General features: G+C 43.4%; 2 protein-coding genes across 5 annotated transcripts in view; one reads left to right on the top strand and one right to left on the bottom strand.

Annotated features, from left to right (window-relative positions):
* Positions 1 to 7,362, top strand: part of GPR146 (G protein-coupled receptor 146) — a 51,834-nt gene extending 44,472 nt beyond the window's left edge. For both annotated transcript variants that reach the window (XM_066576341.1, XM_066576340.1), the window contains exon 2: positions 73 to 7,362. In XM_066576341.1, the coding sequence (XP_066432438.1) occupies positions 115 to 1,116 (1,002 nt within the window). In that variant the 5' untranslated portion in view covers positions 73 to 114 and the 3' untranslated portion in view covers positions 1,117 to 7,362. The remainder of the gene's footprint in view (positions 1 to 72) is intronic.
* C8H7orf50 (chromosome 8 C7orf50 homolog) overlaps positions 1 to 16,529 on the bottom strand; it is a 255,846-nt gene that overhangs the window by 113,711 nt on the left and 125,606 nt on the right. The window lies entirely within an intron of this gene.

The following is a 16,529-nucleotide window of genomic DNA, read 5'->3' as shown; positions in this document are numbered from 1 at the left end:
ATTTCATTATTACTGCCCATTTGTCATGCATGCCGAGTTTTGTTAACCTGTTGTCCTTCTTCTCCCTCGCAGCTCAGCTGGTGACCAGCTAAGAAGCCATTGACTTGTATCACTATGTGGAGTTGTGAAGATTTTAATTACACCGACAACAACCAGGACCAGCGTTTGTGCCATGATTTCCACCTTGTTCTCTTCATCTTCTCCATCCTCTACCTCATCGTCTGTTTCCCGACCAGTCTCTGCTACAACGTGCAGCTTGTGATTGTTAATTTATATAACAAGGCAACTATGACTATGCCGGATGTCTATTTCGTGAACATGGCCATCGCTGGACTCATCATCAATGCTGTGGCCCCGGTCTACCTTCTAGGACCCGAGTACACAAAGTGGTCCCTATGGAGCTTTGGGAATGAGGTTTACATCACTTTACTGATCTTCTTTAACGTGTCATCTTTGGTGATCATGTATTCTACGACTTTGCTCAGCTTGGACTATTACATAGAATGTGCCCTGCCGAGAACATATATGTCAAGTGTCTATAACACGAAGCACGTGTGTGGGTTCATTTGGGGTGGAGCGGTGTTGACTAGCTTCTCCTCACTCCTTTTCTACATCTGCAACCACGTCTCTACCAAAATCATTGAGTGTTCCAAGATGCAGAATCGAGAGGCAGCTGATGCCATCATGGTGCTCATTGGCTATGTGGTGCCGGTTCTTGCTGTACTCTACGCTTTAGTGCTCATCTTGCAGATACGTAAAGAAGCAACTCCCCTGGACCAGGACTCGGGTAGACTGGACCCCTCAGTGCATCGGTTGTTAATTGTCACTGTTTGCACCCAATTTATTTTATGGACGCCGTATTATGCCACGCTGATGGTAAACACTTTTACAGACATTCACATGAAGTCCACTGACCACCGTTTCATGAGGACATTTCATTTCATTGAAGGACTCTCTAGCTTCTTGGCCTTTTCAAGCAGCTTCGTCATACCTCTATTACACAGACATATTAACAAAAACTTTCACAGTAAATTACAGAGGTTGCTTAAGAAACTACATTGTGGGAATCAGGGGTGCCCGCACGAGCGCACGGTAGTTCAGCAAGTGATGACTTAAGACGTAAGCTCCAGATGGTAATACAATGATGTGGTCCTCCACCAATATCATGATGTAGTGAGTGGATCAAATGAGGTATTGTTTTAGCTTTGAGCCTTAGCATGACCACACAGCAAAATATCCTAATTCATGTCACAGGATTATCTATACTTGTTTAATCCTAATTACGAAAACCGGTATGACATGCTCTGAGCCTGGTGGAAAGGGGACCGGCAAGTATAGCAAGGGCTGTAGCCTAGAGGTGCCAACCAGCTGTACTCAACAGTCTACTCTATATCCAGATATTCGAGAACTGACTTGGCCAACTGGTAAATCCAATGTTTCTACCTGGCTTTTCTTTGCAAAGTTTTATTGGCAAAGACAGATGGAAGGAAGGAAAGACATCGTGTGGCTGAACGTTCTCCATGATTAACTGCAAAGCACTTTGATACTGTAGAAAAGTATAATATTCTCATTAACACCGTGTGAAGTTGTCTCCTTCAAATGTATGCAAAAAGCTTTCTATAGTTTGACTACTAAGTGAAAAAAATGAACAGATACCCAGTAGTTGTTTCATTAATCAGATGAGAGTTGTCTTTTTCAACATTTTTCATAAAACCAGAATCCATAATAAACCATGTTGATGAATGACAAGTAAATGGCTCAGAATTCAAATGTTATTCATGTAAGGAGGATGCCGAAATCTGGCGCACAGACATATCCCCATCACTCAGTGCAGTCTGCTAGGTCTACATTTCATCTATATGAGCTGACATACAAATTGCACTTAATTCCCCTGTCCTGTTGTTGCCAGATAATGTTATTACGGGCGCAAGCCACATGATTATTCTACATTCCTGATAGAATTCTTGTCTAGCAGTAAATGCCACATGGTTGGCTGAAAGATGTGCAAAAAGTCTTCAAAAGCTAAAAATCAAGTTTTACGTGAAGGGGCTGCTAACTAGTTAGAAAAGGGACTGCTAGGTAGTCATATAATATAGACGTATACGTAACAAAGAAAAGATTAGCAGTATGTATCTTCAATCTGGGAGCTGACATTACCTGACAACAGAGAATAAGGTCTGAAACCTATTGAAGAAGAAGGTTTGGTCCAATATATGGGGGGAAACCTTATAAAATATACATTTTCTAATTTGCACTGTTTCACAATTCTCTCAATGCATCCAGCTATGTAAAAATCGATGTTCGCATTCTTGTTACTATGCCTATGGACATGCATATATGAGAAATTGGACATCTGAGCAAGAATCAAAAGTAGTATTTATGCCCATATGTTAATGCTTAGTGGGGCTCCTTTGGCCCTAATGACATACTTTCTACTAACATCTGTTACACTTCCGCTGGTATTTCCCTCCATTCATCCTGCAAATATCTGCGAAGTTCTCTCAAAGATGATGGACACTGCTCATATTTCCTGACCCAACGTTCCAGTCCATTCCAAAGATGTTCAGTAGGGTTCAGGTGTGGAACATCGAATTGTGGAACATCTTTAGCCTCAGACCAATGTAAAACAGTGTTGGATTTGTGACAAGACGTGGAAGTATGGCCGACCATTCCCAGAGTATTGTCACATTGTCAGCAGCACATTATTGTGTAGAATGTCAGGGTACACCTCCATGTTCATGGATCTTGTCACTACAACCAAGGGACCGAGACCATGCCATGTTACACACCATAATGGAACATCCGCCGTACTTAACTGTTGGCACATACATTCAGGCAAAGAACATTCACCAGGCGTCCTCCACACCCAGGTATGCCCATCAGATCAGAAGATGGCGTAGCACAATTCGTCACTCCATAGAACATTCTTCGACTGCTCGCAACTGCCCAATGACAACGCTCCTTGCACTTTTATAGCCGGGCCAATGCACTGCCCTTTGTGATGTACGGCTTGCGTGCAGCAGCATAACCCGTATAATCAATAGCGTGCAGTTGCCGTCACAAACTATGGCGGACACCTCCAAGGGTCTACATCTTATGTAACATGGTTTAGGACATCTGACTTGCTAATCAGACAGGAGTCATTCTACTGATGGGGGGGTCCAAATACTTTTATTAGGACAGTGTAGGTAGACATGCAAAGACACCATCTAGTCTACTGTAGATACACCAATACAAAAATACATGTTACATTTGCAAAACATATGAGTTTCAAGTTATTTTTTTACATACCACTATTGTTAAAAGGTTCCCGTTTCTAACCAAAAAAACTGTAGAGAAGCAATTACTGGCCGCTGCTCGGTAGATTACATTGTATTCTGCGTCGTGTGCTCCCTGCTACAAGAACATGATTGCTGTGAATAATCAGTGTCATCTTATAGTCCAGCCTCCCACCACTATTGTGCGTGTGCAGGAACGGATTTGTCTCGTATAGTCATAAATACATGTTACAGATATACCGTTATACCTTTGCTGTTGACGAACCCCCCCAATGGACAAATTGCAAAGTAGAGTTTTACTTTAAACCATTCAAGAATGAAGCTGCCATGAAAGCTCTAGATTTCTATAGGGCCTTTACACAAGGAACAAATAATGGTTAATACAATAGTCATCCCATCCAGCGGTCAGTGGTTGGCTGCACGTGTCGCCGTTTACAAGGGTACAGCTGACCAGCAAATATTTTCACACTCGCATAAAGGAGCTGATTGTTTTCACCTTTACATGGTCCGATGGTTGGGCAAAAGAATGTTCAGGCTAACGAGCTTGTGAATATATGGCCCTCTAAAAGGACCTTTAGGCTGTCTTCACATTGTGTTGCAGTGAGCCGTCAGTCATATGCAATGGGAAAGCTCCGGTGTATACAGCAAAGCGATCAACAAGCCCCCATGTAGCAGACGGTGGCTAAACCAGTGTATTGGCCTCCATTTGGCCAGGAGACATCAAGCTGATGCAACTAAGGAGCCTATGGGTGATGGATGCTATTTAACTCTTTCCAATCCAATTTGTATCTTGGTTTTCCTAGGGGGCTTACTCTTTTTCTGCCATTATACAACAGCGCTATCTGCTGGCTAGAGCCAGTACTGCATGAGGTGACACGTTGGAAAGGCTCCGACAGCAGAGAGGCTGGCAATATACAGTAAGAGAACCCCGACGGACGTCTTCCAACATCGGAGCTGCACAGCCTTAAATCATAATGTCTTCAGAGGTCAGACAGTGGATTGGAAAGGGTTAATAGCATCAGTTAAATGTAGAAGTGTAAGGCAGATTTACGAATACGGTCTAATTAGACAGTAGGACACATTTATGACTTGGTCTAAAAGAGAAACTGTTTGATTGCCAGTAGCAACCAATCACAGTGCCCCTTTCATTGTGTAAGAGCGCTATGAGAAATAAAAGTTGAGCTGTGATTGGTTGTGACAGTTTCATAGATCTGAAACCTTTACACTCTTAACATGAGCCAGACGTATCCCTATGACTCTGCTGGCTGATAAATCTTGTGAATCTTTAAGATCTCCAGTCTAACTTTATAGCACCTATTAGTTGGCTTACTTTACACCAGATTTTGCATTACAATTCTGACACAAATTTGCCAAGATTTTTGATGCACAATGTTGCATTTAGGTCAAGCCCCCCTTCCACTAAGCCATACCTCTATTGTCAGATACACTGAAAAAAGGGGCAGATTTATGAAACTGTCTAAAAGAAAAACAAACAGTCTTAGTTGCCCCTAGAACCAATCATAGCGCAGCTTTAATTTCACCAGAGCAGAATACAAAATGAAAGCTGCGTTGTGATTGGTTGTTATGGGCAATTTAGACAGTTTCATAACTCTCAGTCAAAGTGTCAAAAACACATCATAAAATATGGTGCAAAGTAAGACGGTCTTCCAGCACAATTTGCACCAACAATTTTCAATAAGAAATCTGCTACATTGCGAATATGTAGAATACTATGTGGAAGGAGCCTAAAGGCCCATTTACACGGAGCGATGATCTCTCAAACAACAGTTTGAGTGTCAGTTTTGAGCGATCATCTTTGCATAACTCTAAGTAGCTACTTAAGAGTTCTAAAGGCCGAGCGGGATACTGACACGATCGCTATGTGTTCAAAGCAGCTGTTTTGTATATGCAAACAGCTGCATTGTTCTCGGAGCTTTCAGCTCTTGTCCCATTGAGAACTGCCAGCGGGATACCAGCTGAAAGAATGCTATCAGCACTGCCCGCTGAGATATCACCATGCACCGCTGATAGGGCTAATTCCTAGCTGGCGCGCATTTACACGCAAAGATTATTGCTCAAAAGACGGCTTTTGAGCGAATTTTGAGTGGTAATCGTTGTGTCTAAATGGGCCTTAAGGCCTCTTTTACAATGAACGATTATCATTCAGATTCTCACCGGATTGCGGGAATCTGTCCGATAATCGTTCAGTGTGAATGCCTGCAGGATCTGAACGAAGAATAATAATTTGTTTACCATTCAGATCGTGTACGCAAAAAAACCAAACAATAATCAGCCTGTTCAATGTCAGCGGAAGCAGGCGGGCCAGAATGATCCCCGGCCAGCTCCACCTCCATTCACTGAGCGGTGATCGCTTCTGAGTCTAAGCACAAGAGCGATCACCACTGGGACGACTGTCCATGCTTCTGCGCCAGACAGTTGTCTCCCGTAAAGGGGCCCTTGTGCCAGTGTTACACAGTGACGTGCAGTCTCGAGCTGGACAAGTGGTGGCAGCAGGAATGGGCACCACCCTGGAGGTCCATCAGCCACGTTGATTTGCATTGTTCCAGGCCAGATGCCTCCTTAGAAGAGATTGTAACAATATATACTTTTAACACCTACCCACAGGATTGGTAATAAAATTCTACTCAGTGGTGAGAACCCCCTCTGATCAGACTTTCATTACCTATCCTGTGGATAGGTGATACAAGTGTATCTTAGTGCAACCCTTTTAGCTGTAGCCATGGCGCTGTCCACAATTGGACCATACAAAACTTGTAGCTCAATGTGACCACAATGCATTTGCTAAAACTTGAAGACGACAATGGGGCCAAAATAAGAGAAATTAACAAGTAGGAAAACCTGAAGGACATCACATCCAAGCCGAAACTTTTCTTCCTACCAAACGAAGCAGTGATATCTCCTGGCAGCCTCCTTAGGGTCAAACATCGATGCATTGGCCATGATGGTTTACAAACTGGCCGGATGTTGTGCACATAACACTGAACTTACTTACCCATTGCCAGGCCTGCTAAACTACTCAACCTCAAATATCTATCCCCATCAGACTTCCTGGCAGATCTAAAAAAAAACCTAAAAATAAATAGCTCTATAATATTTCCTATAATAAAAAACGCAAAGTCTAAAAATACATTCTGGAGAATTAATAGAATTCTATATACTTTCTTTATTTAAAAAAATAAACAACACAATAGCTACTACCCTGTCTCCCCAAAAATGAGCCCTACCCTGATTTTTCAAGATTTTCTGTGAGGCTTGAAATTTAAGCCCTACCCCAAAATAAGCCCTAACTGCATTACATAAAAAAAATACATGCATTACCTAGCAGGCTCGGTCCAGGCTACTCCTGCTACTCTCCAGAGCTCCGGCGCGCTTCTTGCAGTCACAGAAGATCACTTCCTGGCTACGGGATTCAAAAATCCCACCTCCAGAAAGTGATGGCTCTGACTGGTTCATCGAGCATTGCATTGATTGGCTGAGCAGTGATCGAAGAACCAACCACAGCCATTGCGTTGTAGAAGGGGGAATTTATGAATTGGCTGAGCAGCAGCATTGATCACCCAATAAGGCAAGTATAATAAGACATCCCCAAAAATAAGACCTAGCACGTCTTTTGGGGCAAAAATTAATATGACAGGGTCTTATTTTTGTGGAAACACGGTATTATGAACAAAGAGGCATTATTAATACTATTTTTACTGGCATTATCGAACATTTTATATTTTTATACATGTTTCTCACTACCTGAAGGATTTCCTCATCTATCGGCATCTAATGTATCTGTATAATACTCTTATTAAGACAGTAACTACCAGAGAAAGGCTAAACTGTGTATACACCTGGAATCCACCTGCGGATGTATCAGCCCTGTATAATATTAAATTATTGCCCATTTCTCTGAGAGACTGTGTTAGAAATGCTAAATATTGTATGTGAAGAATTGTCCTTAGCGTGTCCCTGCCATGTACAACACACGCCGCCGCCTCCAAAAACATGGTGATATATGGGATTTTCTTCCCAACATGATGTATTGTGATGTCAACTCAATTAAAATGGTGTTTCTGTGCGCCTGACGTTTCTGCATTAATTGTGTCTGAAGAACTGCTCTCGAGATGGAAAGAGATCAATACTGGAAACCTCAAAGGGGAATCAGTCAGAAGTAATCAGTTATAGAGGAGGAAAGAACCTAGATAGTGGAGATCATGGAAGTACAGAAAGTCCTCATGGAGCATAGGAACATTATGGGGACTTTCCGAGACACACAAATTCAATAAAAGCCATGGATCGTTACAAAGTAATAGAAGAAACATAACTCACCGGTTTGTTACTGCAGCGCTGCTCCGTTAGTCTTTGCCTTTCAATGCTGCATCGAGGATGTCACTAACATGAACAAGTGAGTTATGCTTCATTTGTAATGATCCATAGCTTTTATTTATTTGTGAAGGTCTCGGAAAATCTCTTTTAAAAGTTGTTGTCTAATTTTTAGCTATTTTGCAGCAAGAAGAAGACAGCTCCATACATTGCATAGTGGCCTGGGTTGGGATTACAGGCAGAGCCCTATTGAAGTGAATAAGGCTCAGTCTGCAGTACCAACCCAGGCCACAGTGCAATGAACAGAGCTGTCTGCTTCCCGCAGCAAAACAGCTAGAAGTGGGACAACCCCTTAAATGGGGGTTTATCTGGTCTAGGAAATCTATTTTCAAATAGACTATTAGGGAATTCTGATGTGTCCAGCATTCATAACTCTTATTTATAGTGGTGCCAAAGAGGGTCTCCCTCTCTGGAGGATCTGGCACACCCATGCAATACAAAAACAGCCTAATGGTTTAAATGGGCACCATGTAACGGCATGTCAGCAGGACAGAACACTTAATGGGTTGTCCCACAAAGTAAGGCTGATTGCTGTGATCCCAACAGAACACCCAGTCTTCTCATTGGGGGGATCTTTTTTTGTAACAATTAGCACTTCATGTGCATATATAAACCTCTGCAATATAATGTATTAGGGGCACATTCCAGCAGCCTATACTTTATTTTCTTTATCTGTAGACTCTAAATACTCATAAACCTCCTTATTGGTCAAAAAATCCCTCTAGTTTAAAGTAGCAACTAGAAAGGAGGGAGGAGGGATATGAAGCTGCAGTTTTTCTACTTCAGACTGTGTGGGTAAAAAGCAGCAGAGGAGTTATATCTGATTGGGCCAAAGCACACAGCTTATACGACACCAGGAAGGGCCTATCCAATCAGAAGTGAGGAAAAAAGAGTCAAATTAGCCAGATTAAAATGTTCTGCCTTTACTATATCTAATACATATCTACAGCTGCTAATAAAGGATTAGGATTTACTGTTTTTAAATGATTTATAAAAACTTTACAGGGTCAATGCCCTTTGAGACAGCTTGTCTGCAAAACTGCAAATCATTATTGAGCTGAAAAATCATACTAAAGTGCCAGCCACTAGGGGTTTCACTTCCTTTCAATATGTAGTCCACTACCTCTTCTCAAGTGCTGTCCATCTAGTAACCGAACACAGAAAGTGGAAGAGGGTGCTGACTCATGCTTCCCATAGAAGTCTGGAGATGAGAGGAAGCTGCTGCAAAGGAAGAGAGACTCACACAAATGTGTGCTACAGCTACAAGTAAGTGATTTAGTGCATTACAGCTACTGGAATCACATCTACACTGCTCAGTACTGCTGTACACAATTTTCTATGTTTATATATCTCTGTGCGTGCTGTACAGAGTTAGACCTCAAGCCCACGGCAGTGGCGGACTTGGCCAGCGGAATATGGCAGTGGAGTCCACCATGGCACCACGCAAAACCCTCATACTCACCTACTGGATCCGCCGCGTTGTTCCTGTCCCTTGAGCTGGCGCGCATGATGCGTCCGGCGGTGGGCGGGGAGGCGTATTCACGCGATACTTTTGCTATCCTACAGTTTATTTATATAGCATTTGATATCAGCCTCTGTCCCCATTGGATGTGAAAATCTATAGACACCTATCTGTATATTTTGGAGTGTGGGAAGAAACCGAAGTCCCCGAAGGAGACCAACGCAGACACGGGGAGAACATGGAAGCTTTGTGCAGACGTTGTCCATGGTGCAGATAAAAAGTGTGCAGCTCACATAAGATAGCGTTCTGGAATTCCTGTGGAAATTTTGATCAAAATTCGGAATCAACCATTTAGAAACCTGACTGGGCCACATAAAGGGCAGAATGATCAGAATAAGTCCTATTAAGACAAATGTTCTGATTCACTCAATCCATTTTATGTTACTATTTAGGTATGGCTTATATCTCCTAGACTTGAGCACTAAGTAGGAGGTTCCTCAGAGAATCCACAATGGCTTTCATGAATGCTACTTAGAATTTCCCTTCTGGCTCTTTAAACCATCTGTCATTAAATCCCCCACAACACATTGCAAGCAAATGGCAACCGGATCACATGCATATTTAATACGTAATTTCCCTGGAAACATATAGCAAAAAATAAAAGAGTCAATATAAATTCTGCTGCCATCTATGAAGTGAGTCAATAATTTACTATCTGCAGGAACACCGAATGTGGCGGAGTAATGAGTGACAAGTAAATAGAGCGCAGAATGTGTTTCATGGTCCTGAGAATGATGCCAATGTGAAAGCAAATAGTAACTGATGTTTCGTAGGAAACTTCACGCCATGTAAACTTCTTCAAGTACGCAAACTTCATTTAGGTATGCAAAGATTTCACAACTCGCTGGAAAACTTCCCTGAACTGTATATGCTGCATGAAATCCCACAATGCTCAGGGGCAGACAGCTACCAAAGCAAAGAATGTGTTTGTGGTCACCTGAAAGTGAATATACACCTTGTATCATCATGTCTCTATTAGGACCAACATTCAGTTGGAAGTTCATTCTTCTGATACAGTGCTGCAAATCTATACGTAGACCTATGGTAGATATAAAAGATAAAACATCTGGCAGCTGCCACTAGAGGGAGCTTTTTTTTTTACTGTAGGGAAGGTTAGAAAATATTAAATATAAATATTAGACTGATGCCCAGAATACAGGGCTAGGACTATCGGCTCTTAGCTCATGTGATCTGTCTAGTGATCGTGACTGGGCCAGGACGAAGAGTTGATGTCGTGTGATACACCAACAGCCAGAAGAACAGGCGCATCAGCTGATTTGTTAGTTGCTGTAGGCAGCATGGGGGGGTGGGAGTTAGACTATTAATCTAATTTGTATCCTGGTTTTCCTAGGGGGCTTACTCTTTTTCTGCCGTTCTACAGCGTCGCTATATACTAGCTAAAGCCAGTACTGCATGATGTGACATGCTGGATAGGCTCCAACAGCAGAGAGGCTGGCAATATACAGTAAGGGAACCCCGATGGATGTCTTCCAACATCGAAGCTGTACAGCCTTAAATCATGTCTTCAGAGGTCAGACAGTGGATTGGAAAGGGTTAAACAAGTAAGTCAGACAATCCCTTTAAGCTTCCAGTAGTGGCTGCAGGTACCCATAGTGTTACATTCTATGCCTAGGGAGGGGATTTAGAGATCTAGATAATACAAACCATGCTCCAAACACTATCAAGAGAAGCTAAGAAATTAATCAACACTGAATTTGGAACCTACTTGGATTGGTATTAAAAGGTGGACATTCACTTCAAAGTGTACCTAACTTTTCAGAATGATAATACAATATTTGGTCATGATAAAACTCGCATCCTGCATTTATCACCATTTTTCCCTCTCTGCTAGTTCTACATATGATTCTCAATCCTCTCAGGACTAATGGGAGAAGTATGGCTGCTGTACTGTGTTTTATGGACTGTACACAGAGAACTGCAGATTCTGCTCTCTGTCTACAACACACACACAGACATATCATCATCATGTAGGACAGTGTACAGCAGTAGCATAGTATGTTAGCCTGAATGAAGACAATGTCCATCTAGTTCAGCATGTTTTGACCCAATTGTTGGTCCACAGGAAGGCAAAAAAAGCCCAACGAGGCAGATGCCGATTTAGCTCATTTGGAGGAAAAAAAATTCCTTCCCAACTCCATTATGGCAGTTAGAATAATCCCTGGATCAACGTTTGAGTTCCTACCTTACTCCAAGACCCGGATCAACAACCTTGCTAGTCACAGTAGTGAGCAATAGAGATATGAATAATCAGCAGCCAGTGGCACAGCTATAGGGATCGCACCATACAACCTGCAGTTATCCGCAACTATACCAATACCTACAGCATACAACCTGCAGTCTTCTGTACCCATACCTAAACCATGCAGACAGCAGTCATCTATATCTGTACCCATACCTACAACATACAACCTGTAGTCATCCGCACTCGTACCCATACATACACCATACAACCTGTAGTCTTCTGTACTTCTACGGTGTAGGTATGGGTACAGGTATAGATGACTGCAGACTCTGCGTGGTTTAGTTATGGGTCCACGTGCAGATGACTGCAGGCTGTATGGTTTAGGTATGGGTGCAGAGGATTGCAGGCTGTATGGTTTAGGTATGGGTACAGATGACTGCAGGCTGTATGGTTTAGGTATGGGTACAGGTGCAGATGACTGCAGGCTGCATGGTTTAGGTATGGGTACAGGTGCAGATGACTGCAGGTTGTATGGTTTAGGTATGGGTACAGGTACAGATGACTGCAGGCTGCATGATTTAGGTATGGGTACAGGTACAGATGACTGCAGGCTGCATGATCTAGGTATGGGTACAGGTACAGATGACTGCAGGCTGCATGGTTTAGGTATGGGTACAGGTACAGATGACTACAGGCTGTATGGTGTAGGTATGGGTACAGGTACAGATGACTGCAGGCTGCATGGTTTAAGTATGGGTACAGGTACAGATGACTGCAGGCTGCATGGTTTAAGTATGGGTACAGGTACAGATGACTGCAGGCTGCATGGTTTAGGTATGGGTACAGGTGCAGATGACTGCAGGCTGCATGGTTTAGGTATGGGTACAGGTGCAGATGACTGCAGGTTGTATGGTTTAGGTATGGGTACAGGTACAGATGACTGCAGGCTGCATGATTTAGGTATGGGTACAGGTACAGATGACTGCAGGCTGCATGATCTAGGTATGGGTACAGGTACAGATGACTGCAGGCTGCATGGTTTAGGTATGGGTACAGGTACAGATGACTGCAGGCTGTATGGTGTAGGTATGGGTACAGGTGCAAATGACTGCAGGCTGCATGGTTTAAGTATGGGTACAGGTACAGATGACTGCAGGCTGCATGGTTTAAGTATGGGTACAGGTACAGATGACTGCAGGCTGCATGGTTTAGGTATGGGTACAGGTGCAGATGACTGCAGGCTGCATGGTTTAGGTATGGGTACAGGTGCAGATGACTGCAGGTTGTATGGTTTAGATATGGGTACAGGTACAGAAGACTGCAGGTTGTATGGTGTAGATATGAGTACAGTTGTGGATGACTGCAGGTTGTATGGTTTAGGTATGGCCACAGTGGATGGCTAGAGTTGAGCGAACGTACTCTGCCGAGCTTGATGCTCGTTCGAGTATTAGCGTACTCGATGGTGCTCGTTACGCGTACGAGCATGACGCTGTGTTTGACCCCGCCCCAGTTTTTGGCTCCTCCCCGCTGTGATGTGCCTGTTTTGGCCCCTCCCTGCCGCAGAGCGCGTCAATGGCAAAATTTTTGGCAGGCAGGCGAGAGAGAGAGATATTTGGGTGCTCGCACATCTCTAGTAATCAGCTGTGTATTCAGTTGGTTGCCCGTTATCTGGTGACAGACTTCCTTCAAATCAACTAGTAGTTTTGGCCTCAGCCGCACGGGTACATTGCAGGAATACGCTTACTGACTCCTCCAGTAAGATCTGAGACATCCTCACTGGACGTTCTGCTCCATCAATAAGAAAACTAAACAGCCTTTATTTACTGAATACTTGCAGCTGGAATGCAAACTTTAGAGAACGTTTGAGGAACACTCAAGGCAATTAAAAGCCGACACTATCCAGGATCTACTATCAAAGCAATCACTATATAAACACTCTCCAGAAGAAGAACCAAGAATGAATTAAGACCAGCAGCCCGTTACTGGTACGTCATGGCATCACACTAGTACATCGCTAGCTTCGCGGAATTATCGGTACAAGGCTGACATGGTCCGCTCAGATGTATCACTGCGTAATAATAGGACCCTGTAAAATATGAAGTCAGTGCTTATTATAGAGGGTGGCACAGGGCACAATGTCAATCTGCACCCTTCGTATCCAGTAGCATTCTGCATACAAAGTGATGAGGGCATAGGGAGCAAATATCAGTAACGGTTGTTGGGCGCGGATTTGTCATCTGGGGGTTTTCATAAGACCGCATGTAAGCTACAACTTTATTTTATTTGGTGCACCACAAGATTTAGCTCTGCTACATCTGTACTCAATATTGTACTAAGTGGGCTACATTGGAATCCAGCAGCACATACTTGGTTGCTATCTTCTTTTACTGTGAAAAAAATTAAAATAAGTCCCACGATACCCTTCGGAGGACATACACAAGCGATAACTGCGTCAACTAAAACAGCAAATTTTCTACTATGTGACTTTCTATTTATTTTATCGGCGTATTATTAGGGAAATAAATAGAGTAATTGCAATCAGATGGCAGAGTCCGCATATTTCAGAATAACGTAACATCTACTGTACCTTTAGGAATCTGCAGAATTGCAAAAACTTGGGAAATTCAGCAGAACGGAAGGTTTATTATCGCCATCTAGTGGTCATTTTTAAAATTGCAATAAACCCCAAAATGATTTCAGTTAGTGAAATGGTTTAACTCATTGAAGACCAAGGGACATATTTGTCCCATAGTTTTAAACTGCTCACAAATTGGATTGATTTACAGCCCTGAGAGGGTTAATAATTACTGTCTATGAAAACTTCCATAAGAGATAAATATGAACAGTAGAGGAGGACATCATAAATCTGCAAGCTTTTTAGATTTATCTTGTAAATGTAACACTTGCAGATGCAGGGCTAAGATAAACTCACATTCGCATTCTATTTTCTAAGTCAACGCACCAATGAGGTGATGGCGAGTATAGAGTGGTTCGCTTTAAGGCGAGTGAAACTGGATACGGATTTCAGTGAAAACTATGGTAGAAATATGCTGCATTTAAAGTGACCCTCTGGTCCTGGATAAACAAAGATGGCTGCATGGGGACTCTGACCATCTGATGCATACTGATCCTTAGAATGCACTGGTAGTCTACGATACTACATGCTGCTCCGATTGGCTAGTGATGCCCATGTGAGCAGCACTGGCCAGTCAGAGCAGCACTGCAGTTTTTCATTACTGTTATTACACTTTAAGACATGAATTTTCCCACAGAATTGATGCAGAATTGGCTGTGTAATATGCTGTGTGAACATAGCCTTACAGGAAAAGAACAGCAGGACAATGCTATACCCGAAGACAAGATGGAGACGACACAACTATCAGAGAACTGAAGTAGGACCCTTCAAATATTAATGATATTCCACAATAAAACAGAAGACCTTAAATGTGCAGGAAGAGGGCTGGTGATGACGGACTATCGTAATTTCATGCTCAGGGATGAGCTACAGATATTACAGATTTGTCAGAAGGGTGTAAAAAAAACAGGCTTTGTTACCCACAGCAACTAGCGTAGCTTTCATTTTACCAGCGTCACACTTGTCCTTGGGCTTTGTCTGGTACTGTAATTCAGTCTTATTTAAGTTAATGGAGCAGAAGTGCTATACCAACAACAGCCTGTGGACAAGAGTGGTGCTGTTTCTGGAAGAAAGCCCTGTTTTTTCTAATGTCAATCTTTAGGCCCAATGCACACGGTTGTATTTGCACTGCAGGATCCGGAGCGGGCATTCTGAATCCCACAGCAAATACTGCACATAGACATGCTATGCAAAATGCTTTTCCATGCCCAACTGCGAATTTCGGGTCACAGGGAATAATCGCAGCATGTCCTATTCTAGTACCCTGTTGAACCGCCTCTAGCTTGGATGCAAGATGTGATACGGGCGGGCATGGAGGTTCTAGTACCCTGTTTTACCGCCTCTAGCTTGATAACAAGATGTGATACAGGAGAGCATGGAGGATCTAGTACCCTGTTGTACCGCCTCTAGCTTAGATACAAGATGTCATAACGATGGGCATGGAGGCTCTAGTATCCTGTTGTATAGCCTCTAGCTTGGATACAGGATGTGATACGGGCAGGCATAGAGGCTCTAGTATCCTGTTGTACCACTTCTAGCTTGATAACAAGATGTGATACAGGAGGGCATAGAAGCTCTAGTACCCTGTTGTACCGCTTCTAGCTTGATAACAAGATGTTATACAGGAGGGCATAGAAGCTCTAGTACCCTGTTGTACTGCTTCTAGCTGGGATACAAGATGTGATACGGGCAGGCATGGAGGCTCTAGTACCCTGTTGTACCGCTTCTAGCTTAGATATAAGATGGATACGGGCAGATATGGAGGCTCTAGTACCCTGTTGTATCGCCTCTACCTTGGATACAAGATGTGAAACATGTGGGCACGGAGGCTCTAGTACCCTGTTGTACCGCCTCTAGCTTGATAACAAGATGTGATACAGGAGGGCATGGAGGCTCTAGTACCCTGTTGTACTGCTTCTAGCTTGGAGACAAGATTTGATACGGGCAGGCATGGAGGCTCTAGTACCCTGTTGTACTGCTTCTAGCTAAGATACAGTCTTCTCTATCCTCTATCTCTCTCCTCGCTTGCCCCAACCTGGCTGCTGCTCATTACAACACCGCTCTCAAACATGCCCTGGATGAAGCGGCACCCCCAGGACCCGAGCCATCCGATGAAGAACGCGGCAACCCTGGCTCACGCCTCAAACGCGCTTCATCCGGCGGTGCTCTAGAAGTGCTGAACGGCTGTGGAGAAAGCCGCAAACGTCCGCAGACTTCCTCCACTACAAATTCATGCTCAGAACCTACAACCTCGCTCTCCACCACGCCAAACAAGTCTATTTCACCTCTCTAGTCTCCTCACTATCGCACAACCCTAAACGGCTCTTTGATACTTTTCCCTTTCTTCTCAGCCCTAAACCACAGCCCCCTGTGACGGATCTCAGTGCTGAAGAGCTGGCTGCCTACTTCAAAAAGAAAATTGACGACATCCGCCAGGAAATAACTTCCCAATCCCAGACCAGCCCTGACCCTAGTCTCTTCAATACTAAATCTAGCTCCTGC

Source organism: Eleutherodactylus coqui, chromosome 8 (genome assembly GCF_035609145.1).
Source record: "Eleutherodactylus coqui strain aEleCoq1 chromosome 8, aEleCoq1.hap1, whole genome shotgun sequence".
Taxonomy (NCBI): domain Eukaryota; kingdom Metazoa; phylum Chordata; class Amphibia; order Anura; family Eleutherodactylidae; genus Eleutherodactylus; species Eleutherodactylus coqui.
The sequence above is the reverse complement of the archived record's forward strand: the minus strand, read 5'-3'. Positions and strand labels throughout refer to the sequence as shown.